A 27,977-nucleotide genomic window follows, 5' to 3' on the forward strand; every position below is an offset into this window, starting at 1 on the left:
CTTTGGTAGATCTGCCAGTTCTATTTTGTCAGTGGCGTTAGTCCGCTTCATGCTTTGCCTTATTTTAATCATATATTTCATCTCATGAGATAGCTCGCCGGCATCCTGTCGATCTAACGTATACCGCCTACTGCTACTGAGCATTCCGTTATAATAGCTGTACGATTACGGTTCATTGCTTGAAAATTAAGGTGGTATTCCTCAGTTAAAGACGAATATTTGTTCTGCAACGATATCCTGAATTTCTCTGCAATGTGTTGAGTAAATGTTAGTGCGACTGGAAGTAAAGACGAATGATAGTGGCACAAGAATGCATTGAAATCTATTTTTATGTGTGCACCTGCTGAGTCACCAGTGCTTAGTGGCAGGGAAAGAAAAAATGTGTTGGACTGTTGTGTTTTATTCGTCTTAGACTTAAAAAGACGTAAGCGGCATCCTGGCAATTTTTCGCTTCGTGTTACTGGAAATTGTTCCAGAACCCGCAGGCGCTCTCGCGTATTCTAGACATGACTGATCTGAATCAAGGTTTGAGTCAGGATTACTGCCCGGCCCGACGCTTTGCCACGAATGTGAGCCTGAGCAAGTGTATGCAATCAACGCGCCAGGGAGCCTGGCAGCACTAACTATGGTCTCCATGGTGGACAGCCAGTGTAGGGGTGGGCAATGGCGTAAAGCATACGGGCTCCTCAAGATGGGCCGCAAAGCCACTACATCGAAGTCCATGGCTCGAGTAAAAAACAAAAAACAAATAGGGTTTTCTCATGCACCTGTCAGCGTCAGTGACCACTGTCTATATTTATAGACTTCACCGAACACGCCTAGTGAGTGAATCTTCGGTAGTTTAACCCATCCCATACACTCGCTTCTCGTTGAGAACAAGCTTGCGTTCACTGTGGAATGCACAACGAGATTCTGTCACAGTTGGCTATGTGCGGGCAAACGACTGACTGTGCTGCGTACACCCAAACTGCCCATTTGTTGCGTACGCTTTGGTTCTGGGGTAGAACTGAGCCGACAGTGATTACCTATCAACGGTTCAACTGTCTAAAAAATGCTTACCTCCTCTCCAGTTTCGGTTTCTCGCCGCAACGACAGCAACGCGCCCGCGCAAAACGTGCAGTCTCACCACCGTTAAACGACACATAGCTTGTAGGTTGTTTTTTTCTCTGTTTGCATGTTCGGCTACCGTGCCGACTGTTGTGCAGTAAGATTGCCATTTAAATACCGGAAAAAGGAATCGCAACAGTCAGGCATACAAAGCACTGGCTCGTTATTTCTCTGGTAAGCGGTACATTTTTGGGATTTGATTAGAGCATACTTTTCTGGCCGCTTAAGTAGCCGCAGCCGCAGTACTACAGCCCTGACGACTTGCAGTTAAGTGCGCTGCACGAAATATTCAGTAGCGTTTCCTCACAAAAAATAGCCCGTCCAGGAGCAGGTTGGGCGCATATACGTATAGGAGGACTAAAAGTTGTGCTTGTTTCTCAGAGTGCCACGCACTATTTCGGCAGCACTGTAGTGTATAGAAGAGGTGTCGGCTTTTTTGTGCAGGCAGCATATACACAACAGTCGGGTCAAGTGAGAGCTATGCTACTCAAAACGCCAGGCCACAAGTCATCTGTAGCCGCAACCAAGAAGAAACTATTGAGTGTGCGCGAGACGCTGATCCGTCTGTAGGCTTACCACCAGTGCCAAGGGGCAGATGTAGCGCCAGCAGACGACGAGGTAGGTCGACGGCGTGTCTCCCGTCATGAATTGCATGTCCTCAATGAGTCGCATGGCACCTGGAAAAGGAAGAAGGTGCGCTGCCTTCTCTTCCACGCCAGCTTTCGCTGCGATTATGCGCTTGCTCCACTGGCTTGAAAGGAACAATACGACCTCACATTCCTTCCAAGCTGTCTTATGGCGTACTTCTTTTTATAAAACGGAGCGTGCTATACAGAATAGCTCACTTCCTTTTTACTCCAATGTAGCTGTATTCTCTTTAAGAGTACCGCTATCTCCATCGTGCGAGTAACTGCCAGGACGATAGTGAGTAGTGGACTCTGCAGCTATGATTTGTCTCCTTGGCCCTCTAGCCACAAAAATAGCTTTGAAGACAATAGCTGTGTGCTTAGGGTTAAAGAACAACTAAGCCAAAGAGCGCAATGACCGGTGTCTTGAACATGTAATTGAGGTGCTGCTACTGCAGTGTTATGAAAGCTAATGTGTTTTCGGGAGCGAAAGAGGGACTGTACCGCCAACGGCATAAAAATGTAAAACTAGGCTTACGGGCTTAGCGCATGAATCAGCGACTGCTGTTATAGCTTTGACACTATAGCCCTGCATCCTGCTGTGGATACAGTGGTGAAGCGCATTCCATTGCCTTCGTCATATCCTTCTCCTTCGATGGTAGCACCTTCTAGGTCCTTCCCGTGGCAGCTACTTTCCAGTTGCACATTCTTCTACTGCCGCGGAATGGATAGTTTGATAGAGAGTACCTTTTCCTTTTAACCTTTATTCCATTAGAAGAACTTCTTTAGACAGTCTATAGAGTGCCCATACACTTTTATCTATATAGTCTAATTTTATATAGACAAAACCTATAAAATAGTGCAAAGGGAGTATAATCCTATAGACAGTCTATAGAGAACCTGTAGATTTATGGCCATACAGTAACTTTTTTCTATAGGCTATGCATTGACAAAAGGAAATATCTATAGGAAGGAAGTAGAGTCAATAAGATGTTTATAGACAGTCTATAGACTTTTTTAAGGGTTCTTCGAACAAATCATTGGTTTGTCCAATGTTCACCGAGATATCCACTGATGTTACCTCATTTACTCTGTCTTTTTGAATTTTAAGTACTGTACTGGAGTGTTTGTTTTAAACTCCACAGTTTCCCTCCTGAAAAAAGTTGTATGGTTTGGTTTTGGGAGTTTCCACCAGAAACTCCCACGGGAGGTTTATGGAAGCGTTTCGGAAATATTGACCGGATGGGTTTCTTTAGCGTGCGCTGATATCGCACAGTACATGGGCCTCTAGAATTTCGCCTCCATCGAAATTCGACCGCCACGGCCGGGATCAAATCCGCGTCTTTCGGATCAGCAGCCGAAGACCATAACCACTGAGCTATTGTGGAGGCTAAAAAAGTTGCATGATACAGTATCCTCATGCAGGCTTCGTCATACCAGTTCTCATACGTTTTAGATAACATTGTATGACATCCGTATCACAAATGTGTGACTGCTAAAATGAAGGTCATTTGTATGATAATTCTTTAAATTTGTATGATAATGGTTGACATTTGTATCACAAACTGTATGAGTTTATTGCTTCATAGAACTTTTTTTAAGCTGGAAATTGTTACAGTAATGGCCACTGGTGAATATATAAATTTACCTTGGTAATTCTGCCCGTGGTACTCCACTGTGACTTTTGTTCTATGATACAATAAAAAAAATATCTCCCCAAATGTCCGCGCAGTTTAATGCAGCCGTCCAATGCCGGCACCTGCGTTCTGTTTTGTGCCCTTCTCAGCTCATTAAAGCTCTGTTTTCAATAAAGGCATCCACTTGTCATTATAAATTTGTAGTCCATACTTTCAGGCCAATTTTACCCGTACTTAGTGTCTTTTTAAATGATACCAGTGTTCCAAGTATCACCCTCTGCCCCCCCAAAAAGCATGAAAGAGAGTCGTCTGCCTCACCGTATCCGTATACGATGAGGATCATCTCTGCCAATGCGACCCACGGCACCAGGTCTAAGTAGGTGACGGAGTCGACCAGGTTGATCATGTACATGCCTCCCTGCCGGACAAAAAATGCGTGCACCTGAACATCATGCCTTCAGATGCCATCACATCATGAACAGATACCATCATGAGAGGATGTACGGATGCCTGCGTTAGAAAGTTTATCGCACAGTATATTTTTTGTATACATTTTTTTGCTGTGCAGCAACTTTCCTGCGCTGCATATAGCATCGTGCCTGGCGCTTTCGATCGCCGTTCCCGGTGTATACCACGATAGAGCGATAATCATTCTTAGACGGACAAAACCAACAAGTCGCGACAGAGCGCCATTTTTTGAAACTGCGACTCTGTTTCAAACTCAGTGTGCGTTCGTGGAACTCAGAGGGGGGTTGTATACCAGCGGAGAGCTACGTATACTCAGCACTGAGAAATTACGCTTCAAGAATACCATCGAACTTATTTTCTGAGCAATATGATGAAGATGTTGCTGAAAAAAACTACAATTCAGGGCTTCAGATGCTTCGTCAATTTACACCTGCACACATGCGTGCATTACATCATTTTTGTGATCTGTATCCTACCGAGCCCTCGGCGAATCAGAAAAGCAAACGAAAACAAGACCAACTGAACTACGGTTCTGGTAGTCATTCGTTAAAAAATTTATTACCATTACCAGGCGCCGCCATGCGCTCTGTCATGGTACGCAGCTTGCCAGCGTTTATTGACTGGCGCTCATGGTGACTTTACCGTCCTCACAGAGCGATAACAACACTAACAGCTTGTGCCCCACTTTGGATTCTGAAGCACGCCGGCTTCGTGTAGACCTACTGTGTGGCATGCGAGACGAGCGACGCTTCCCGTTATCGTGTATCAATGACACTCGTCCCGTTGCGTGGTGCCTATTTTGTCCGCGGGCGCTCGGCTACTGATCCGGAGTTCCCGGGTTCGAACCCAACCGCGGTGGCCGCGTTTCGATGGAGGCGAAACGCTAAGGCGCCCGTGTGCTGTGCGAAGTCAATGCTCGTTAAAGGTCCCCAGGTGGTCGAAATTATTCTGGAGCTCTCCACAGTGGCACCACTTTCTTCCTTTCTTCTTTCACTCCCTCCTTTATCCCTTCCCTTACTGCTTGGTTCAGGTGTCCGCCGATATGTGAGCCAGATACTGCGAAATTTTTTCCCCAAAAACCAATGTACGTTTTAATTTTCTCGCATATCGATTAATGATTTTGACGCGATGAGCGAAACGTATAAGGCGCAGAGAGGACATGTCGGATCGCAGTTATGGCAACTCTTGGTGGGCGTCGCAGCAACGTTTGGCTTATCGCAAAAATTTTCTTGCTTATCTCGGGTTGTGTTTTGAAGAAATAACGTGCACAGTTGCAATCCGAAGGCTCAAATATCTTAGTCTCTTCGGATTTAGCATCTCCTTCCACAGTTTGTGACAGGCGAACCAAAGGCGTAGCCAGATCCGGAACGCAAACGCACGATTGCCATGCGGGGAGCCTTAGCGCACGGCTATCTGCACTCACCCCTGTGGCGGCAGGCACTGATAGCGTGAAGAGGGTGGCGCACAAAGAGGCAGTGCAGAGCAGGCGGCGCCCCTGCAGCGACGGGTAGGCGTCCATCAGGGTAGACATTGCCACCTCCACAAAGGCCGCCTGCAACAGAGTTGATTACATGCGTCAACCGTGCTCCCAACGTGGAGTCATGGTCATCATCATTATAAACTGGGTTAAAAAGTAATTCGGGAAAACTAGCGCATGGCTCTTTCTGGCTACTACGACGTTTTAGGAGCAAAACGAGAATTTACTACTGCAAAAATTGGTTCTAAAAATGAGATTTTTTCCTGTACCGGATTTATACTTCTCACCTTAAGACCGAAAAAGACTCCATGGTCACTGCATACAAATGAATGTCAGAGTTGCTTGAACCTGGAAATCTTCTAGCGGAAAAAGAAACCGTCTTGACGTCAGCTCAGTTGGGTTTGGAAAGGAGTCTCTGAAGTCTGTACTCCATTCTTTGACATCTTCTAATTGATAAAAGCACTGCTTTGAGAGAAAGGAGTGTCTGTCGTTAGAGCGTGGCAACATATTGATACAATCGTCAGGCAGCCGCCGCAGCCTTGACACTGAAGTTAATTTTCACACGGCATCACTTCTAGTTTTCTTAAAAAATACTTTCTGTCTTTACTCTCTAATACACATTATTCGCTTTTGTCTCATCACTAGAAGAACGGCGTTAAAGAAAGGCAATATGTTGTGTGTTCTTTGTTGTAGCCTTTTTGCAGTGCACGAAATAAATCACTGAGCAGTTGCAGCCAAGGAATAGGCACTTGCGTCTTCTGTTTTTGTACCCAGTGCCATGAAAGGGGAAACAAAAAATCATAAATTCTGAGGCTTAGCGCTAGCGGAAGCGAAACGGGTTTCCTAAATATGGAACTCTCACCTACTCTTGACTTTTCTGTTCTTGCTTCATTCTAGAAATCGACGGCAGTGGATCAGTTTCGGGTACGTAAAGACTGATGATAGAGCACTTGGACTGCACAGAACTATGGCCAGCACACGGGTGAAATGAACGGTGGACTTGTGCTCGCCAGCGCAACTCCATGGCCACCGAGCTGCCGCATCGGATTTATAAACTTGTGCCGCCTGCCTTACTTACTACGAATGTGAATCCCACAAGTCGAAAAGCTTTTAGAACCAACGCATCAGCTGTTAATGATCACATCTTATGAGCTCGAATAACATTCCGCGCTCTTTTGGCGACACTGGGGTGTGTTACGAACCGATGCCTTGTCTTTTAACGCGATAGCATTGAAGGTCCCGTTTCGCGGAAAACCCAGCGTTGGCGTCGGCGTGAACGGAAAATCCTGATTGTTTGAGAGGTTACTGACGTAGGAAAGCAGCTCCGCTCAGATGAAAAATGTGATTTAGCGGAACTGAACCGCTGTCTCTTGGGTCCGGAGCCGGGCAGGAAACATCTAACCACAGAGGAACGTGCGTTCAGTGAGTTAAATGGACAGCTTGTACGAGCACCTCACAAAACAAAGTAGTTGAATTACATTACAGGAACACTTAGACAATTCAGCCGCTAATTATCATGAATAACAGGCATAAATATTTGATATTGACGATGATGTGAATTAAAGCAATATGTGCTGACAACAAGCGTATTCATGTCGGCGAAAGGGTGAACCAGAGGATCCAAGAGAAATTGTAAGGGCCGTTTAACGCTATCGGGGGATGCTCTGAGGTAACATTAAGTGTCCCCCAAGATTTTACAGCGGCTTTCACCAGTTTCAGGAATCACTTGATACCAGTCAAGCAAGTAGTGTAAGTAGATAATACTCTGGGAGATTTCCGAGCGGCTGAATACCTAACGCGAGAAGATGCAGCACCGAAGCTGCGTGTCGAAAACAGGGACTGATAGAAGACGAGTGGGTTTCGTGGCTATGAATGGCGAATCTCAGGTGTACGCTGAACACGTTCCAAACGTTCTCGAAGTGGAGAGTTATCTGCTTGAAGAAAACCTCCGCAGGCAGTGAGGTACGCAGACATGTCTTTGTCCTGCAGGGCTGGCGAAGTTTCTAAACATACGCCTCATGGGAGGTCCTTTTCATTAGGGTCAGTAGGAACGAGGGACAGCATTTTTTTGGTGTTAGAGAACATCCTTGTATGACTTTCTAGTACTGCCTTTAATGCCTTGAATACAGGGAGAGGGCCCGTTTCCGCTGCCGTTCTAATCGGGGTCGTAACAATGACAGCGCCATGGCGTAATTAACCCCGCATCCTCACCACGCCATCGAAGGCTAGCATACAGAGCAGTGCGTAGAAGGCGATGCACCACAGCTGAGGGTGGCTGAAGTGCTTGACACTCTCAGGGTACGTGACGAAAGCGTAATCGTAGCCTGCGTCAAGAGAGAAAGAAACAATGTCAGTTGCGTTACATGCTCAACATGAACAAGAAAGTCTGCAGAAAGCAGAAGCATACATCTCCAGTGACGCATTATGACATAACTCGTCTCCCATCTTGAACTAGCGTTGGCTGATATCCCATACTAGCAACAAGTAGGCCTGATCGCCGAAAACACTCCCACTACAACTGTGACTTTATGCCAACACTGCCATTCTGCAGCAACGTTCTGTTGAGCGACTTTCCCAGGGTGGTCTGAGCATTCTGGTCGCGATCCGAGAACGTCGCGTCCTCCTGGCGGCCAATCGAGGTGGTATGCCCTTGTAACGTAACATGACATCTCAAACTCTTTTGAAAGAATGGAATAGGACGCGTGAAACAAGGTCGAGGGTAGGCAGCTTGATGTCACCGTGCTTGCAAGGAGCTTTTCACTGACCTCACCGGGGGCCCATTGTGCGCTGGCTGTTTGAAGCTTACACAAATAAAAAAATGCATTTTAACAACAACGAAAGTCTCTCCTGTTCCGTCCTTTATGTGTGGGTCTCCTAGGAACATTTTCTTGCTCGTATAATCAGGCATGGGCGAATGTGCATGGGTTTATGGCGCCAATGTATTCGCCTCCTCCCAAATGCGCGTCCAGCTATTTGCAAAAAAAAAAATCCACACGTGAGGAAAAACATACACAGCTACGGACAATATCAAAGAACGAGCATATACCCATATTTTCAGTACTATAGAAGTATTACCTAGTAGAAACAGAAACTTTATTGGAAGGAAGCCATGCGGCGTGCTCTATTCGACCACCTTGCATTCGCTGTGCAAAGCTCTCGTTCTTGGTTGAATGCGTCACCACTTGGTAGACGTTGGTATTTAAGGCTTAAAGTATCGAATCGACATGAACTATGGGCTATAAGGGACACCGTATAGTGGAGGGCTACGGATTAATTTAGGCCACGTGGGGTTCTTTAACCAGCACTAACGTCGCACAGGAAAACGGCGTTCTTCATCTCGCTCTTATCGAAATGCGGCCAGCCGGTTTTCCATCCAATGACCCAGGGATCAGCACCTGAACACCGAAGCCAGCCAAGTGAAGCTGTCCACCTAATGGAGGAGGAATTTAATTTCTGTCGAGACGGGACAGTAGACCATAAAGCAACACTTGACAAGCTTTCAGACATTTTTGCTAGCAAACATATTTTGCACCGTCATACTTATTCAAGGCATAATTATCAATAAAAAATCGTACATTCATGAGTAGCTTTGTTCGAACTAAACATTCATCCTTACATTCATCCTTCTGCTAAACGAGAAATAGGCTTATATATTGCCGCAAAGGTTCTCAAATTTTGTTAGTGCTCAAAGGCGCCAGCATGCGGATTTGTAAGTGACCCGAGGAGCGATTATCTAGAATGACTGCAGGAAGCTACGTTCAAGTTCTTACTTGAATGGTTCGTTGCCCTTTCTAAATTCAGCACGCCCAAAAAAGCTGGGATTGTGGTCTTCAGCGACCACCGGGCATATTTGTTATCGTCGCCGACGATTTGTTATTTGTGGGCGGAAGTTAGCCCGATAAGGACTTTGTTGAAAGGAGGACTTCAGCGTTCTCTTCCATTGTCTACGTGTGGGTTACTACCACGTGACAACATCACACTAAACAGATAAGAATGAGCATGAAGTAGAAATCAATTTTTGCTTTACGCTAAAAAAAAGTAGTGCTATAATAGGTAATAAACAAATCTAGTCCTTCTTTATTTTGCTGACAAATAAGCCCTCAACGTTGATACATCGCCATTTCCTCCATTAATATTCGGGTTATGAAGGTTATCAGTCAAAGACAGAAATCAATATTTTAACAATTTTCAGCAAAAAGTTGTACGCAAAATATGTTTCCAGATTTCTGGTGACCATGATGCAAACACCGTGTCTTAATCGTGAGTTTCACAGCAGTGCGTTGCGAGATTTTAAGATTAGGTAAATAGAAAAGAGAGAGAAATTGGCGGTTTTTTGCACAAAGAGAACACCCACCTGAGGTGACCACGTCGCCGAGCTCCATGCCGTAGAGGACGGTGGCGTGACCGTGAAGGGCAAAGGCCATGCACCCGGAGAAGAAGCTGAATAAAAAGTCTGCCCCCGTGAGCGTCAGGATCTTCCTGCGCATCCGGCATAAAGTGGTCGGTCACAAACTCACGCCAATTCTAACGAAGGAAAGCAACGCGAGCGTCGATTAGCCCTCCACTACGGCACCTCTTCATTTCTTCTTTAACTCCCACTTTTATCCCTTCCCTTACGGCGCGGTTCAGGTGTCCAATGATATACGAGACAGATGCTGTGCCATTTCCTTTCCCCAAAAATCAATTATTATTATTAATCAAATCAAAACAAATCAAATTAAACTAGCGAAGAGGGGCAGTTCAACGTGAAAAAAACGCCGCTCAAGTGCCGTGAACCGCAAGGTAACATGATGCCGGTTGTGGAAAGAACTTTCTCGTATCTACGTTGGAAAGGAGGTAAAACACGTTCTTCGTCAGCCCTAGAGAATGTAGCCCTAGATGTAGGATTTTCTTCATCTTAATTGCCTACGCTTGAGGAAACCTGTGCCCGCAATTTTGCGACGACCAGAGCGCAGTTTTCCCCAGCAATTTTTAAAATTCCGCACCGACCTAAGGGAACGTTTTCTTGCTTCTTGAGAGGGCAGCCGCTTACATTGAGAGGGGCCACTGGAACCGCTTGTAGCTGCCGTAGCATGTCAGCGTGCCCAGTGCCAGCCCCATGCTGAAGAGAAGCTGCTGCGACGCCGCTCGCCACGTCTGCAAATAAATGAAGAGAAAACAAAGCTTGTCATACACCTCCACCGGCGTATAGACCCCACCCGAAAGAGCGAATGATAGAGGACTATCAAAGTCAAAGCAACCGTTCTGTCTATTTCGCTCGTTCAACAATTAAGATTTCCGGTTTGCAACCGCAACATTAAAGCCAGTATAGGGCAGGCGACAGGTATCTGATGTACACATAATGCTTTCTATGCGAAGAAAATCTGAATCGTAGTGAGGATTCAGCGAACCAAAAGACTTGCCCAAAGATTTGCCATTGCCTCGGAAATCTCTGCATCCTGACGCCACCAGCAATCTCCTAGTCACTGCATTTTCTTTTAAATATCTATATTGTTCATATTGTTAATAACGATACCGTCTTAGACGTTTATGATCTTTAGAAGCGAGTTCAGCGGTTCCATGCGTTGAGACCTAGGCAGAGCTTCCGCTGAGTATGTGTAGGCATTCGCGTTCCGTGTTGAGAAACACGCTGCCCACCTCTTATAAGATTGTAATTCGTAGTTGTCATTGAACTGCTGATCATCGTCTTTACCGCACCAAAGGCTGAGTGTTTTCCCATCTCTGACTTTATTAATTGTGTCATTACGATGAATTGTTAGCCCCAAGAATAAGCTAGGCTTTGATAAGATAACTGCTCTGAGTGACTCCACTGACTAATATATAACGTCCTCGAGGTTTTCTGTTCAACCGGCCAGCCAGAGACACGGTGAGGATAGAAAATACGACATGCGGGATGTACCATGAGGTCCAGCAGCTTTTCCCAGTCGGGGGAGAAGTATGCCGCCAGGCCCCGAATGGAGCCGCGCTGCACCACACTCGACAGGAGAAGAACGAGCAGCAGCGCGTACGTGGTATACGAAGTGCACAGCGCCACCTGGAACGGCGGCCAGAAATAAAAATTGCAGCTACCATCATCATCACCACCTTCTGTCCAGTTACGTCTACTGAAAGAACTCTGTTGAGTTCTGACACAGTTACAGAGAGCATATAAAATTAAATGCAGCCGTTTCGTTATGGAAAATCAACAAGCAAACTATGCAAAACCAACTCTCCCACACTGCCGTTGTTCTTCGGTTGAAAATTGAAAATTGGCTTGGTTTTTGCGGAAAGGAAACGACGCAGTAACTGTCTCACACATCTCGGTTCATTTCTACTACTTGGGCCTCTTTTATGTGTCAAAACCTGCACTTGTCAAAACCAGCTCTTCTGTCTCCGATCGTCTTCGCCGAGCCCGATCTGCTTCCTGGCACTGTCGTCATGAAACCTGCCCTACGAACCTGCAAGCTCGCTCCGGAATGCTGCATCCGTCCGCGGGCCACGCCAGCATGTTTTAAATAAAGGATTTCGATGTGGTAGTCAGCCTTCCGTAGCACTGTCACCCAAGCAATGGGCTTGCTAACCACGGGTCAGCAATGGAGATCACACGTGCGTCCACGAGGCAATTTTTTAAGATGTGACAAGTGGATATATTTGTTTGAAAATGTGTATGCGCCCAAGCTTGATGTTTTGCTTGAAAAGCAAGCATGCTCTTTTCATTAAACCCGGTTGAAAGTTACCGCTTTGTGTGTCCTTTTCTTCTCTGCACTGTGTCCGTTGCGCTGTCTTTTTAATCATCATCATCAGCCCGACTACACAAACTGCAGGGCAAAGACCTCTCTCACGTGTCTACAATTAACCCTCTCCTTTGCCAGCTGCACCCACCGTATGCAAAACCAACTCGCCCACACTGCCGTTCTTCCCATGGCCTCGTGCTCGGATTTTCAGGTGTGAAATCCTTGGAAAATGGGCCACTGATCCCATCTTCAGCAAACGAAAACACATGGTGCCATGGCTCTCTCTGGTCACGGATGCCCATGGTCTATAAAATTTAATGATTATCGAAATCAGTCTTGAAACATGTCTAAGGAATGGCGTGAAAATGAACGCATGCCAAAATTTATTATAAATGTAACCAAAAACCCGTTCATTCCGCAGATTTGGGCATTCTCATGTTGTTGCCTCCCAGGTACATTGTTAAAGCGCTAGCTCAATAAGACTAGTTTCTCATGGTTTCCGCTTCGTCTTAGGTCGCGTAGTCGTCGTCCCGTCAGCACGGCCGTCGCAACCCACTCCCCCTTCCCCTCGTTTAAGGCTTATTAAACGGAACATTGCAGCCATACTTTAGCAAAGCTTCGGATGCCCTTGGAGATCGTAAAAAAGCCCGCCAGCCAGAAGATGCCGATGACCAGGAGAACGTCCCAATGGAGGGTGCCGATTTCCTCAATGCCGGAGGTGAGCCGTAGGATTTTTTTCCTGCGAAAGGTGTGGCAAAATTTTTTATGTTAGTTAATATCAATAGCTGGTCGTCAGAGATGATAGCTCAGATAAATGAACAAAAGGAAGAAATGAGGAAAAGTTTAGGTTGGTTTATGGCGTTTATCATCCAAAAGTGACTCAGGCTAGGAGAGACGCCGTAGTGGAGGGCTCCAGATAATTTCGACCACCTGGGGTTCTTTAACGTGCACTGACAACGCACAGTAGACGGACTGTAAAAGAGTCGGCGGCACAATTCAGGCTCAAGTCGGCCAGGTTAAGTCACTCGCTCTCTCCCGGCTTAGTTTTGTGATTGACCTAGTGTACAGCGGCCTCAAATCTCAATTTAAGATTATAAGGAAAATATGCCGGTACACACAGTTGCACGAATACATATTACCTGTGCATACATTTTTTATATTGTTACTATTTCATTTCATCGTTATTTGTCTCCTTGATCCTGTAGATTTGCGGCAATTGTTTATTTAGTTAGTCATTTAGCTTTTTCTTAAGCATGCGACTTCATTTGCGTCTTTTACGGCATATGTAGTGAACTCTCTAGGTATATAGGTATCATGTACAGAATGGCACATCTGATTCCACTGTGGAAAAAAAGCACCGGTATAACACCCTTGTTTTCTCGAAACATTGTTACGCGCCATTGGTATGGGACACAACTCGCAAATCCAATTAGAGTAAGTTATTAATGTAGCAAAAACGCGTTCTGCGCATCTTTTCAAATTATGAAGGCCCTTATGCAAAACTGAGAACAGGTCCGCTTCTTCAACAATATTCCATGTTACGCGCTGACCAGATTTATTACATGAAATTTCTTCAAGTCACACACAAGGAAAAAACATACGTACACCAGGATTATAGAAATGATGGTGGGTATAACTTCAGACACTCCAAACGATTCACACCTAAAATAAGAACAAGTGATGAAAAACTGCTGCCTGCTTTCCAATCAGTTGATATACTAAATAAATGCGCAGACATTGTTAACTACGCCTGCTCTGAGCAGGAGTTCAAAAAACATGTTAAAGGAATATTGATGAATAGAAATATAGTCTTCTATGATGTAAATATGTAATTTAGTTGATGAAATTACTTCCGTTGGACTAGACCTTCCACCTTCTTGTTAAGTTTTACAGACTGGCAATTATTTTGTTTGTTTTCTTTTAGCACAAGTATGCTAACTGCTGTTAATATACTAAGAGGACACATTTCAAATTTTAGCGGTATCCGCTTATTCTGTATAAGACTGCTGCTTTGAATACATGACTACTCGTTATGTGAGAGTGCTACCTCAGTGAATTTTTTGTGCAATTGGTTGTTTAACTTTGATTGTAAACATTCTGTAGTTTTCTGTGTTTGCTGTGGATTCCGTACACGATGGGACTGGGACCTCCGTCAGGCACTTAAATGCCTTTAGTTCCAGCCTCTCCTCGTACCATGATGGTAAAGAAAAAAAAACTGAAATACTAAGTTGGTATTGAAAACTTTATTGCGTGCGTAACGGAGCACTCAGGTATTAATTATGGTTTTGTTCGATCTAGTTAACAAAGCCAATCCGAAAGGAGGCCCACACAGTTCTGCTCTCGCTTGGAAGTGTAGATTTCTAACGCTTTTTTCTATAGTTCGATGTGATAATACGTCGATGCTCCAATTGCTCACCCCTTTCATGTGCCCTTGATTAGGACGAAAGGCTATTATATGTCTCAGTTATTAATCCTGGAACCCTTCACACAAAGTGCGCAAGACCATGTCCAGCTTTATCGGGAAAAAAGCTTCGAAAACAGAAAAAAATTGTAAGACACTCTAATGCAAACTTTGAAGGTAATCGTCCATTATTATGACACGTAACCATGAAAAGAAAAATGATGGGTGTAACGTTCAGAGACAGGAAGCGGGCAGAGTGGGCGAGGGAACAAACGCGGGTTAATGACATCCTAGTCGAAATCAAGAGGAAGAAATGGACTTGGGCAGGGCATGTGCTGCGAAGGCAAGATAACCGCTGGTCCTTAAGGTTAATGGAGTGGATTCGAAGAGTAAGGCAAGCGTAGCAAGGGGCGGCAGAAGGTTAGGTGGGCGGATGAGATTAAGAAGCTTGCATGCATAGGGCGGGCGCAGCTAGCAAAGGACAGGCTTAATAGGTGAGACATGGGAGAAGTCTGCTTTGCCCTTCAGTGGGTGTAGTCAAGTTGATGATGATGAAGGGTTTCCAGCGATCGCATTGGGCTGTTAAGACTGCCATAGAAAACCAATGGGGAAAGCTTTTGACGATACCAAGAACGTGAGTAGAAAAAACAGGACTGCCGTCGGGTGATGTGCGGATAAATTGATTATTATAGTGTAATCTTGCATTGTACGAAAAAAATGCGTTCATAAACGGTATCGCGCTCGAAAATGCTTTTGTCCAGAATTGCTGGGCATGTCTAACGCCATAGTAAAAACGCTCCCGTGTCGCAGAGAAGCCGGCGTCGTCGACGGCGTCGCTGGCCGTGCGCAAAACATGCACGAAAATCACCAGAGAAGCAACCTAGATGGCAGGTCAATCCCGTAAGCCACGTGCCCTTGTGGCGTCATCACAACCTTCCCACCGGAATGTGAGCAAACTGCCCAACTTAGCAGTTAAAAGAATGATTGGTCGCGAGAGGCTGCTCGGAAAAACCAACCTGTGTCACGCAAGTTCCATCAGTGGCTGCACCTGCTAGCGCATCGCTTAACCTGTGCACCACTGTGCCAGGAGTGATATGAAGACTTCCAGGGATTTATTATTGTTAAGAATGACCATTTCCTGATATATGGGCATGAACCCATAATCTCTAACATGTCATAAATTTCAGGCAGGGCTTAAGTGCCCCTCCATCGTTTTTTCCTCTGGTAGATGCTTGTAACACTGCCATAACTGTCGAGGTGAAACGATAGCCAAGTAACCTGACTCGCTATCACACAAAACGCTAATGATGACCGAATGTTCCTGTGCTGCAAGTCAACGGCAGATAGTGCCGATGTCTAACAGCAGGCTTGAGGCCTCGGAGTGCGTTGTTGGCTAGAGTTTGTTTGCTATGTCACACTTGTCCGTACGACATCAACAGCATGGGATGTTTGCCACCACCGTGATGCTGCGACGCACTCTCCACCAGTGAGGCTACGAGCTGTTTTCATATGTTGATGGGTAAACAGACGCACACTTGAAATGGCTGAAGGCCTACGTGGTGAAGATCAGGACGATAAAAGAACGTATTTTGTCTCCTCTCAATTCGATAACTTTATAAGGAACCAGGGAGATCGCCCCGCCACCAGGGCACAAACTGTTTTGGTGAGAGGTTTATTCATTCGGAGAAGTAAGCGCATTGAAGGCGGTTAGAGGGAGACACTCAAGAAATGGCGGCACAAGTTTTGTTACTAATGTACCGCCCACGCACTACTGCAAAGGAAATGACAGCCAACCTGTTCTTAGGCAGAAGGCATCGCACGAGGCTCGATGCCGGCAAGGTCGGGGATATAGTAACAGTTCGTGCCTTCCTCTCAACGAGAAACCCCAGCGAGAAATTTCAACGTGCGAGATGAGGGCCTCGTGTGGAACTAGCATAGGTCTACAAAGTGGGTTAACGAAAAATAGAGGAGTACTTTGGACCACTGTCGCTCAAGTATCGGGTTAAGATGACCCCAGGGGCGTGCATCGGCGTCACCGTCGAGATGAAAATTCACTACTGAACCAGGGAAATTTCTTAGTCCGGCAGACGGACTCATCATCATCATCAGCCTGACTGCGCCCAGTGCAGAGCAAAGGCCTCTCCCATGTCTCTTCAATTAACCCTGTCTTTTGCCAGCTGCGCCCACCCTTTGCCTGCAAACGTCCTAATCTCATCCGCCCACCTAACCTCCTGCCGCCTCCTGCTACGCTTGCCTTCTCTTGGAATCCACTCCGCTACCCTTAAGTACCAGCGGTTATCTTGCCTTCACAGTACATGCCCTGCCCAAGCCCATTTGTTCCTCTTGATTTCGACTAGAATGTCATTAACACGCGTTTGTTCCCTCACCCACTCTGCCCACTTCCGGTATCTTAACGTTAAACCTATCATTTTTCTTTCTTTGGCTCGCTGCGTTGTTCTTAAGCTGAACCTTTTTCGTTAGCCTCCACGTTTCTGCTCCGTAGGAGAGTACCGGCAAGATACAGCTGTTTTACACTTTTGTCTTGAGGGATATTGGTAAACTGCCATTTCTGATCTGAGAGAACCTACCATATGCGCTCCACACGATTCGGATCAGCTGTAACTGCCTGCAATATGTAGGCTAATTCCTTTACCAGTTCCAGTACCTTGCTGCCAATTGTGAACTGCTGTTTCCTAGCTAGACTATTGAACATTACTTTTGTTTTCTGCATATAAGTTTTTAGATCCACTGTTCTGCTCTGTCAGTCTAACTCATTGATCATGATTTGCAGTTCGCCTTCTGAGTGCCTCAGTAAGGCAATGTCATCGGCGAATCGCAGATTTTTTAGGTATTCTTCATTAACTCTTGTCCCTAACTGTTCCCAATCCACGCCTCGGAACACCTCCTGCAAACAGGTGGTGAATAGAATTGGCGACATCGTGTCTCCTTGCCTGACGCCCTTCCTTATTGGAATGTTATTGCGGACTTTATGGACGGCTATGGTAGCTGTGCAAAGACAAAGGTTGCCGTGCCAGCGGCGCTGAAGTTCTACCGTCAACTGTGTCAAAAGAGGGAACAGAATCCTCCATCAGCCGGGATCGTCGCTACCTTGTCAGACTGCATCGCTGATAGGAAGGATACAGTGTCCCCTCGTGTATACATATCGGTACTGCTGAATTAAGACACACGAGTTACGTGTACCATCCACGCATGCCTAAACGCGCGTGCATCTACACACGTGGCCACATCGAGGACGACGGAGTCACTCGATGATTAGCGCGCACCTTGTTTTTGTAAAGCAAGTATGCCATGACGGATTAAAGGTTGCTGCGCTTGCAGTATTGCCGGAATGACGAGACACCCTGCTTTTTGCCCCCACTCATAGCCGAGCCAGGCGAACATCGTTCGAAACCAAAGCGGAACATTATCCCGGAACTCACATTGATTATTCCAAAACTTTCGTCCCAATGATCCCTGCCAGCTTGGCTCATTGCTAACGAAACGGCGAGCCGCCAAAGAAAGCGCTAGTCGTCATTGCCAAAGCGTCGGCGGGAGATTTTGGAGTCATGGACTCACGACCCCACTCACAATCCACTTCGGTCTCCTTTTACAAAATAAATGTTTTTCTCTCTCTCTCTCTCTTATGCTGTTCGTACCTTCGGATATTGTCGAATGACGGCGAGGACCACGTTTACCATCGTGAACGCGTAGCGCTGTTCTCTACACAAGTCTCTCTCCCCACGACTTGCAAGCCGCGACAGCGGTACGACGCACTTGCCGATAGGAGGAAGAAAAGGGATTCACGCTGTCAGTGTTGTGTCTGTGAGTGAGAAACCCATCTTGGTGCTAAACAACGAATGGACGTGGCGCGTATATTTTCAGACGAGTGCTTAGCATCACTAAATAATTCGTGACGAATGCGCGTCGTTGCGTCTGTTCGACCAAACGCTATTGCACGACCAGGCATTGAACGCCGGAACCCCATGCCAAAAAGATGGTGAAAATTTATTCCGCCGCCAGGGACAGTGCCCCCACTTGTTTCCAGAGATTAACGCTTACGGCATTAAGTGTAGGAATACATCGAAATAGCTATTTTTCGGTTCACGAGGCTCTCTTCCTTCCCCTTCCGACAGATGCTGAGGCGCCAACCTTCGTCTAGAAGCCAAAAGGCGCTCGTATATCATTCCTTATATTATTCGGTAGAAAAGAGTAACTTACGCACTCGGCCTTTAGAATATCTCGCTTCAGAATAATACCAGCATATCTACTAGAGCGTAAATATGTTGGCAGAAATTAGTGAGTGTATATAAAGCAGGTACCTTAATTTCCATAAGACAGTGTGATACGGCTTCATAGGAAGTGTAATATGCCCATGGCCCTTTCAGTGAAATTTTTAACTCTTGAAATACCATTGAGTTCATAGAGCGCTCTTTTAATATACCTGTGCTACCAAAAGCAAAACAATGTACAATTTATCAGCCTTTTAAAATGCTCTCCTAGCTCTTTGTTATTTTCATGAACGCCCTTTGAAAAGTGATTTCGTGGGAAATTGGTGTGTATATTAATACTTTATTCAGTAAAACACAATATCAAATTTGTATTGACGAATTGAATGATCGGTGCAAAAAAAATTGACTCAAATTTGGCCAGACTAGTTCGGTTCTATCCCAGAGCAAAGTTCCCCATAAATAGGAACATCCAATTAGTCTTTTTCGCGCTTCAGAAATGTTCGGACTACTACTTTTCTCAGAAGATGCGTGTATGTAATGCAACATCCCTGAGCATAGGTCCAAAGGTGAAAGCTACACTAATGCCAGTCTAACAGGACGAAGACAGAGTGCGCAGGCGCCTCCTCACAGAAGGAACTGCTCGGTCGAGGTCTGCGTGGCGTTGAGGCAGGTGCTACGCATGGCGTCGTACTCGCTCGCGGGCACCATAACCGAACTGTTGCCCGGTCCGATGCTCGGCACTGCGAGGGCGTCCTTCTCGGTGTAGTTGCTCGACGCGTACTTGCGCGCGAGGGTGGCGTTGATCCGGAAGCACGGCACCTGCACACGGGATGAAGCAGCCGAAGCTGAATTGGCGAAAAGAATTCATTTTGCATTAACGCGGAATATGGTGAGCACAAGCATATATCGAGCAGCTGCATCTAGGAAGCCATGTTCTGCTCTGACAATGCCTGCCACCCATGTACAGAAACAGGACAATGTTCAAGGAATATTTTATTTCGCATGCGACACAAGCGGAAGTATTGGCATGCATAGGAGAACTACAATAAAACGGAGAGTTGAGCGAGTTGGTACATCCTGCTGGGAATAACTGCGCTGAGGAAGGAAGGAAGGAAGGCCTCAGACGTTGCTGGCATATACCCACGGCGGGGGAGTGGCCAAGACACAGGCGGTTAATTGCTGGATACAGGAAAGTTTTGACGGGAAAAGGAGTGGTAATAGTATGTAGTCTGATTGATTGGAAGACGGAAGGACAGGGGTCCTGTTAGCTTGGAGATTGAGGACGGGACTATGGCTGAATGTGCATAATAGTATACAATGCCTGTAATGTTTCAATGTCGTAATGACTGAGAACGGGAAAAAGAAATTAGAATGGGAGTCGCTGCGTTTCTTGAAGAACATTTTGCACAGCAGAGCGCACACTCCTGTCGCTCCGTCCAAGCAAAGAAGCGCTAGTGGAAAGAACAACAACCGCGGAGGACACAGGCGAGCCCATTTAATGAAATGGAATTTGCAAAAGACACTTCCCCAAATGAGCGAAGCGGCTGCAAAACAGCAGGAAGTGATCTATTGTCTCAGGTCGGCACAAAAAGGGCACAATGGGGAAGCCGACAGGCCAGATCTGTGAAAGTAGAAATTTAGAAGGGGAACCCGGCAACGCAAACGCTGAGACCAGGGACAAAGAAAGAAGAAGACCCGGTCAGAGCCGGTCCTGTTGTCTTCTTTCTTTGTCCCTCGTCTCAGCGCTGTTATTCCCAATAACAGAACTGTTCCAAACCAACCTCGGCTAGACGTCACTCTCAGGCCCGAAACGAAGTGACCTGGCATGCGTCTGCAATACGGGTGGCGTTAAGCAAACAGTACATTATGCTATTCCAGTCGATTGTTAGCAGGCCGATGTGACCAGTTGTACCTATGGTGCATTCACACACACTAACGACGTGACAGCCGGCTTCCTGCCTCCGGGATCGAAACGTAAATTCAGCATCATCGATTTCATTATCGTAGTTTGTTTGCGCCACCCGAATCCATATGCTATGAACCTTTAAATTTATTATGGTGAGCCAATAACTTCCTTCAGTGTGCAGCAGCATGCGGAGAACAATTCGATAAGTATTAAGCGATAACTTCTTTGTGATGATGTGAGGGCTACACGATTCTAAGCAGTTCTCTTCCACAGTAACTAAACATGTTTGAAAAGCATCCATGCGAGTGTTCGAAAAAACAGCACAGCTGTGTTTAGACTGGATGTTTAGAGGTGCACGCTTTGAAGAATGACCCATGAACGCAGATACTGCCAAGTAGAATACGGTAGGGTACAGTGCCCTAAGACGTGTCATTTCTAGAAAGTTCAGGCAAGGGTTCTTCTTACGATCCGGTAATCCATTATGAAGCAGTTGGCATCACTCCAGGAGTTGTTACAGCTGATCCACGGCAGTGTTGGTGAGAATGAGTAGAAGAGGTAAAAGAAAGCGTGGACGACTGTATTCATGTAGCTGACGCATGATGACAGGTTGACGTACAGCATGCTCCAGGCGATACCTGAAAGAAGGTGAGGAACATCACCTGCTGCGTTGCGCACAGCACGGAAAGGAATAATTTCTCACCACAATCCTGCCAATGATGCTCTATACAAGCAAACATTCCAAACAAATCGCTCTACGCTGTTCTCGGCCTCATTACTCAGCGTTTACGGCACAATAGCATTCTTTCTGTAACTCAAGCAAGCGATGAATAGTTATTTTGATCTGCGCTTGCCTAAACCAAGTCCCCTTTCCCCACTTGAGTTCTATATCGATATCACAAACTCTCATTTTCCCCCGAATCAACGCGCATCTTTATGCCTTCTAGGCGAATGCCGGAACGGAAATAATGCAGAGATAACAACCTTCATTTTGCGTCGTAAACCTTGCAGGCTGTTATTTTCCTGTCTTCAAAAAAATCAGGTTTTATGCTGATCGCTTGATTTTTAAGAAGGGAAGTACCTGAATGCATATTTCTTGAGTGCTTGCATGGCTGTAGAACTTGGTGCGCAACTTTTATAGAATGCTTTCATCTACTACCGACGACCCCATGTTTAGGTGCTGCGTAGCTGCCAGCGTGTTGAACTTTGTAGGTAAGTTGGCAGCTATGTAGAGAACGCCATTCAGAAACCAATAGGAGCCTCTGAAAATGCGGAACAACCTTAATTCAAAACGTGTTCGCGATATATGTTTTTCTTTAAAGATGGTGTCACCATTCACTGTGGTTGGTATGAGCAATAAGTGGTCGATGTTTGGAGAACATGATTGGAAAGCTAGCACTTCTAAACGGGTGTCCTGAGTCTAAGTTCTCAAGCAATCCTAGAAATTATGTGCCTATGGTCGTTTTAATACGAGGCACTCGAACTTCGTTGAACTACCCTATTATAACCTCTCGCAAATCGTTTCTTCCATTAAGAATTGCTGATATAACCACGAGACACGTATATCCGCTCAAATGAGTGCAGACACAAAGCTTTCGGGTGTCCGTTTATTTGCCTCGAAAAAGGCCTATGGGCATAGTTGTCACCAAATTGTGCTCAAATCACCAGTGCACACCCTTCCTAATTACTCAAAACCGATTTTTTTTTTTTTTGCGGCAGTTTCAGGGTCGGTCGGCGCCAGGAAGGATGGAAGTGCACCGCGGCACTACGGTCGACCGGCCAACCTCGCCTACCACATGCCTGATGAAGCACTGATTCTTCCTGTGAACAGGCACTCCGTTCTGTGACTTCAGAATAATTGGGGCAAGTGCTCGTGGACGTCACTCGATGCAGGTGAAGATGCCGAGCTGCTCTTAAATTATGTTCCACTAAACGCCTTCGACTGAAACTTGCTGGAAGATATATCTTCACGCCAAGAAAACAAATGATATTGTTTGTTTGCGCTCTGAAGTTTGTTTATGTCCCGTTTTTGTCGCTTATTTAACGCTTGATGTGTGACCGACGTGATGAGTTTCATGTGGTATGCCGGGATTCGCACCGTTCCCTGACTACCTCACTGCCTCCGCTGAACATCCCAACTGTCAAGAAAGGAAACAAAAAGAGGAAACAAATGCTGTCTTCCGCAGAGTACAACCAAAACTAAGTGACGCAAAAAAATTTGAAACAGGAGTGGAAGGTGACGCCCACTGGTGAAGAGAGGCACCTGTCAGACGCGAAAATCAAAGCTAGGAAGTAAAGATGATGGCGTTGGTCGTCGTCAGAATGCCCCGAATTCATAATTTTAATATTTGGCGCTTCCTGAGGCTCAACTTTTGTTGTGGATAGCCTTTGTCAAAATATTTCAAAGAACTGCCCAAACACATGAAAAGCGTTCTCATCTCTGGAGCCACAGTTAAGACAGCAAAATTCCAGAGCAGATGCGACAGATACGCGGGTAGTTAGGTAGCTTCCTATACGTCAAGATTTACCTCATGTAGAATATTCTCTAGCAGACGAGTTTTGGCGAGCGTTAATATTTTAATCATCACGCTCACAAGAAAATTAGGCTGCGTTTAATAGGATCCCAAGTATAACAACCCTCTACAAAATTAGCTGTGCGTATGCACTCACCTTTGGCCATTGGGAATCCTCTGAAGGCTCCTGGTCCGGTGCAGCTGCTGAACTGGCCCAGGAAGATTTCCAGGTAAGTCATGGGCACCGCGACGACCGCCATTAGGAGCACGTACACCATCATGAAGACCACTGAGGACGCCACAAAAGTTTTGCCATGTTTCACGATGCAAAGTGTATTTGCGTCGGTTTTCATGTAGCACCAGGCACGAAGGTTGAGTAAAGAACTGATGTATGTTCTGAAGACAGAGCAATACGCAAAGGCTAAGCGATTGTTTCTCAGTGCAAATGTATAATACGTGACGCCTATCTTTTGAATCTACCGCAAGTTTTAGGTATGCAGAGCAACCACGTGAAAGGGGCCAGTGTGGCCCCTTTGGTATATGCTAGTGATAGCTGCCGGACGGTATTCTTACTGGCGGGCACAGTGTAATACGATTCCATTTAGTTCTATCCCCAAAAATTTAACTGAAGGGATAATGAATTATTTTGCTTTACAGGAAAAATTTGATTATTTTCACACAGTACCTTTAGATGAGCCGTCGAACATAAGTACATGCATTCATAATTTTTAACAAATAAAAGCACCGATCGCAGCCTTTAGTACAAGAAATTAGACACTCTGATTCCCCTAATGGGAGCCTCTCGAATACCAGCACCCTGTTCCGATGATAAGTAGGGTGAATTTTGGCATCTGTGCACCGATGTACTGATGGCGCACAGTTATTTGTCACTCAAAAGAGAGCTGCACCCGGCGTCAAGAGTAAAAGGATGGTTGTCAATGCTGTTCACGCGTTATAACAGTGCGTGTCGTTTTGGCACTTTTGATACTCAACTCCGGGCATTTATCCAGGGAAGAGAGGATCGCGACCCTGTGACAACCCTTTGATACGTAGGAGAGGATTGCAGCTTCCAACTCATGATCTGGAGTTTGAGCAGCAACCTTAACTTCTTCTAATAGCGCATTCAAGTGGGAGAGCAGGGGTACTGATGAACACTCCCAAAAGTGCCCTCGCAAGAGCGGGCGCCTTCCAGTGGGAGAACAAGAGCAGGATCACTCTTATCCAGTGGCAGAACAGGCGTGGCATCGCTGAGCCGACAGCAGTCGAGTGCTGTCCGGACTGCTCCCTCCTCAAACGCGAGAGTGAAGGAAGTCATATGACATAAAAACGTCATATCCTTGCTGTTTTGCTTGTTTTTTTCGTTCTCGACGACGTCGAACATGGCGGCTGCAAAGCGTCGGCGCTCGGCTAGCTTCGCAGAATCTTGAGTGTGAGTCGGAAGAATCTGTGTGAGCGACGGAAGAAAGGCATCGCCTTGCCGAGGTGGTGCTGTATGCACTCGACGACGACGACGATTAAGTGACAGCCAGAGTACGAGCTCTGATTCGAGCTCTATAGTTCCTCGTCCAGCACACGGAGAATGCTGGGAAAACAAGCGTGGTCACGTGGCTTACTGCCCTTTCAGCGCAGTGATGGTTGCAGTAGCGGGACAGGTACTCCATCGCTCGGCGTGCTACTGTACTGCTCCTGCCTGCTCGACGCCTCTGCTCCCGTCCGCCCATTGGAACGCGCCGTAACACTCTTTCACTTCTTACTCTCAGGAAAACCAGGAGTCGCCGCGAGAGACCTAATATTGCACCGAATAGAAGATCGTACTCTGCAATGCCATCGGATCTTGTTATACAGCCCCCGTGCCATCCACTGATTTTCAAACGACTGAGCCTTAAAATGAACCTTAGCGCTGTGGAGAAATGTCACTTTTATGCCCATCAACCGGATTTTGTATTTCTGGAACTACTTCTCTGGAAAGGAGGGCGAATTTCCTGCGACGGAAAACTTTCGCATTAAAATGATTGTAATCTTAACGAAACATGCTGCGAATTGCATTTGATCAGCCGCGCTACTGAAATGATTTGGCGGGGGTAAAATGTGTACTGCATTTTTTCAATTGCGGAGTCCCAGACTTACTACCCGCCGCGGTGGCTCAGTGGTTAGGGCACTCGACTACTAATCCGGAGTTCCCGGGTTCGAACCCGACCGCGGCGGCTACGTTTTTATGGAGGCAAAACGCCAAGGCGCCCGTGTGCTGTGCGATGTCAGTGCACGTTAAAGATCCCCAGGTGGTCGAAATTATTCCGGAGCCCTCCACTACGGCACCTCATTCTTCCTTTCTTCTTTCACTCCCTCCTTTACCCTTCCCTTACGGCGCGGTTCAGGTGTCCAACGATATATGAGACAGATACTGCGCCATTTCCTTTCCCCAAAAACCAATTATTATTATTATTATTGTCCCAGGCTTACCAGTTCACAGCTTTGCGACCGATGGCGTCGGAAGATAGAATCGAACACTTGTCTGCGGACTCTCGATCTGTTCTCTGAAGCATAGAGAATGTAAACCTTCATTTCCATTCCTTCTCCCTGCCTTCAGAAAACTGTCTAGGAAGCAAGTACGCAGCTTCCCAAGAGAGAAACGCACAGGTGACGTGCTGTCCCTCGGTCGTCCCCAGCGCTCTCATTTTCCCGCCATATCTTTGCCTAACCGGCAGGTGGTCACAGTGTTTAGTCTACAGTCGCGATGTTCAGTCTTCGCATATCGGGGATACTTTTCTCTTAATATTTCTACTCACTACTCTCGTGAGTAGGAAAGTTGCGGCTCTCGAGGGCTGAGCGTAATCTACAGCATGCTTACTACTACAGCGTACTCACGGCCTCCGTTGTTGTACACGACAAACGGGAACCTGAGAAGGTTCGAGAGGCCCACGATCATGCCGATGGAGGCGAACAGGAACTCGTTCGGGCTTTTCCACTGCTGCCGGGTCGACGCCGTCATGATGGCTGCCGCATACGCCGGTTCGTCTTCTTCTTCTGCTTCGCAACGCGCGGTGCCACGAGGCCGAAGAAAATTGCCTGCTGTATTCTCTCTCCTCCTCTTCACTCCACATGAGGATTCAGCGGTAGTAGCAGCCTGTTCTTGTAACGTTGGCATTCGCTCTTCTATTTTATTTGGGCGTAAACTTGGACCATGCACGCAGTTCTCTACGGTGAAAGCTTCAGTGGGCGCTCTGACGCGGCCGAGCAATATCCTAAAAACCGGGTATATTGAGCACATGTATTTTCTTCCAAAATAATAATTTACTCCGTGACCGCTGCTAGAAATTGACTATGGCTTGTTTCAGCCTGAGAGATTCAGATATGAGTAGGATGGTAGTTTCCGTGGTTAAATGGAACGCGGTGGCATTCTCAGTATTCATTGTTTTTCATTTTTTATCGCCTAAGAGGTCACTTTGTTATTAGAATGCGCAACTCAAAAAATATAAGCCAACTCTTATTATTGTTGAACTTCCCCTTCAATGGCATCGGCGGGCTTTGGTCACTTTGGTGCTCATGGTCAGCTAACAAATCTTAAGCCTGCAACTACCCGATAGAACATCAAGTTTTTAAACATGCCGATTGAATCCGTTTCAATGCGGCAAAAACCGCTAACCGAAACTCTGCTGCCCGGTGGGAACTTGTACGCTAGGAACTTGTGCGTCGCTGGACTCAGCGGTGACGTGACAAACATTAACTGAAAAAAGTTGTGGTCGTGCTCTGAATAGCTGAAATAGCGGCCGGAAGTAGTGTCTCCGAGGAGCCTGTAGCAGAACTGAACGCCCTGGAAGGAACCGGAATGAAAGAGTACGTGGGTGCAAAACCTGGAAAACTCCCGACACCTTTCTTTTAAGCAAGAGAACACAACAAAAAAACACTTAGTGACATTCCCATATTCCGCATAATCCGGGCACAGTGCAGAAGGAACCTCGCACTCATTATTTGCACTAGTTTTTCTCCTTATAGCTCGGCCTTTTAATGTGTCCCATACCATACTCTCGTCGAAAGTATGTTATACCCCGAAGGTCATGAGGCACCTTGATCGAAACGGGTGGCTGTTAAAAGTTTCTAAAGAGATTCGCAATAGCGCAGTTACAACCCTCGCAATAAAGAAATTTCTCCTCGCTCTATTCATCCCGTGCGCTTTCTCATGTTTTTCTCTCTCCCGCCTGATCGACTTGCCACCGCATGGTAAACTTCCCCTCCTCTTCCTATTTCAGCAGGAAGCTTGGAGTACGTCATCTGCCGAAGTCATAGCCCTATACTTAGCAAATATTTTATTCGTTTGCTACCCTTTGCTACCTGCTGAACGGCGGGCCACCCCTTGGTAATCATGTGGCGTGTGGGAGCAGGGAATTGTGGTTCTTGACGCTTCGCGCTAAAAACTATTACTAACGCCGCAATTGACGGAGCACGGCAGCGTGCGCAAGAAATGGTCTGGAAATGGAGCCTTAAATTACCATTCTGCCATGGCGGTTCGCCCGCGAACGTTCTAAAATGGATAAAAATAAATATGAACGAGGTGAAGGCTATCCGAACGGCACAAAACAAAGAAAGTGCTGAAGCATACGTGGGCTGGGACAAGAAAGTAAATAATCTTGACATTGACTGAGTCTGTATGCGAGCGGGAAAAGAAAGGAGCGACGGAATAGAGGGCGCGCATGAAGTACCTCCTTTGTCAATAGGCCATGAGATTTGCTTCTGATCCATACCGAGTGGCTTGTAATGAATCACTAGTGATAAAAATGTTTTGAAGGCAAGAAGATTTTCGGCACTGCTCCCCCAACGGGTATGACTTCCATCAATGTGACAGGAGGCCACTGTACGGCTTAGAGGCACACCGTCTGGGCTACAGACGTTTCACAAAGCTTCCCAA

At 46.3% G+C, this 27,977-nt stretch overlaps 2 protein-coding genes across 2 annotated transcripts; both read right to left on the reverse strand.

Moving 5' to 3' along the window:
• Nucleotides 1-1,565: 1,565 nt before the first annotated feature.
• LOC144130275 (sodium-dependent neutral amino acid transporter B(0)AT1-like) lies at nucleotides 1,566-3,779 on the reverse strand. The gene is made up of 2 exons (XM_077664235.1): nucleotides 3,689-3,779; nucleotides 1,566-1,784 (listed from the first exon to the last, which is right to left on the reverse strand). The coding sequence occupies exons 1-2, from the start codon at nucleotides 3,774-3,776 to the stop codon at nucleotides 1,642-1,644; spliced, it is 231 nt and encodes a 76-aa protein (XP_077520361.1). The 5' UTR covers nucleotides 3,777-3,779; the 3' UTR covers nucleotides 1,566-1,641.
• A 4,048-nt stretch (nucleotides 3,780-7,827) lies between these two features.
• Nucleotides 7,828-26,063, reverse strand: LOC144129706 (creatine transporter-like). The gene is made up of 9 exons (XM_077663804.1): nucleotides 25,940-26,063; nucleotides 23,232-23,363; nucleotides 21,030-21,199; nucleotides 19,287-19,477; nucleotides 12,635-12,767; nucleotides 11,215-11,349; nucleotides 10,348-10,451; nucleotides 9,670-9,794; nucleotides 7,828-7,964 (listed from the first exon to the last, which is right to left on the reverse strand). The coding sequence occupies exons 1-9, from the start codon at nucleotides 26,061-26,063 to the stop codon at nucleotides 7,828-7,830; spliced, it is 1,251 nt and encodes a 416-aa protein (XP_077519930.1).
• Between the last annotated feature and the right edge of the window lie 1,914 nt (nucleotides 26,064-27,977).

This window comes from Amblyomma americanum, chromosome 4 (assembly GCF_052857255.1).
Source record: "Amblyomma americanum isolate KBUSLIRL-KWMA chromosome 4, ASM5285725v1, whole genome shotgun sequence".
NCBI classification, from domain to species: Eukaryota; Metazoa; Arthropoda; class Arachnida; order Ixodida; family Ixodidae; genus Amblyomma; species Amblyomma americanum.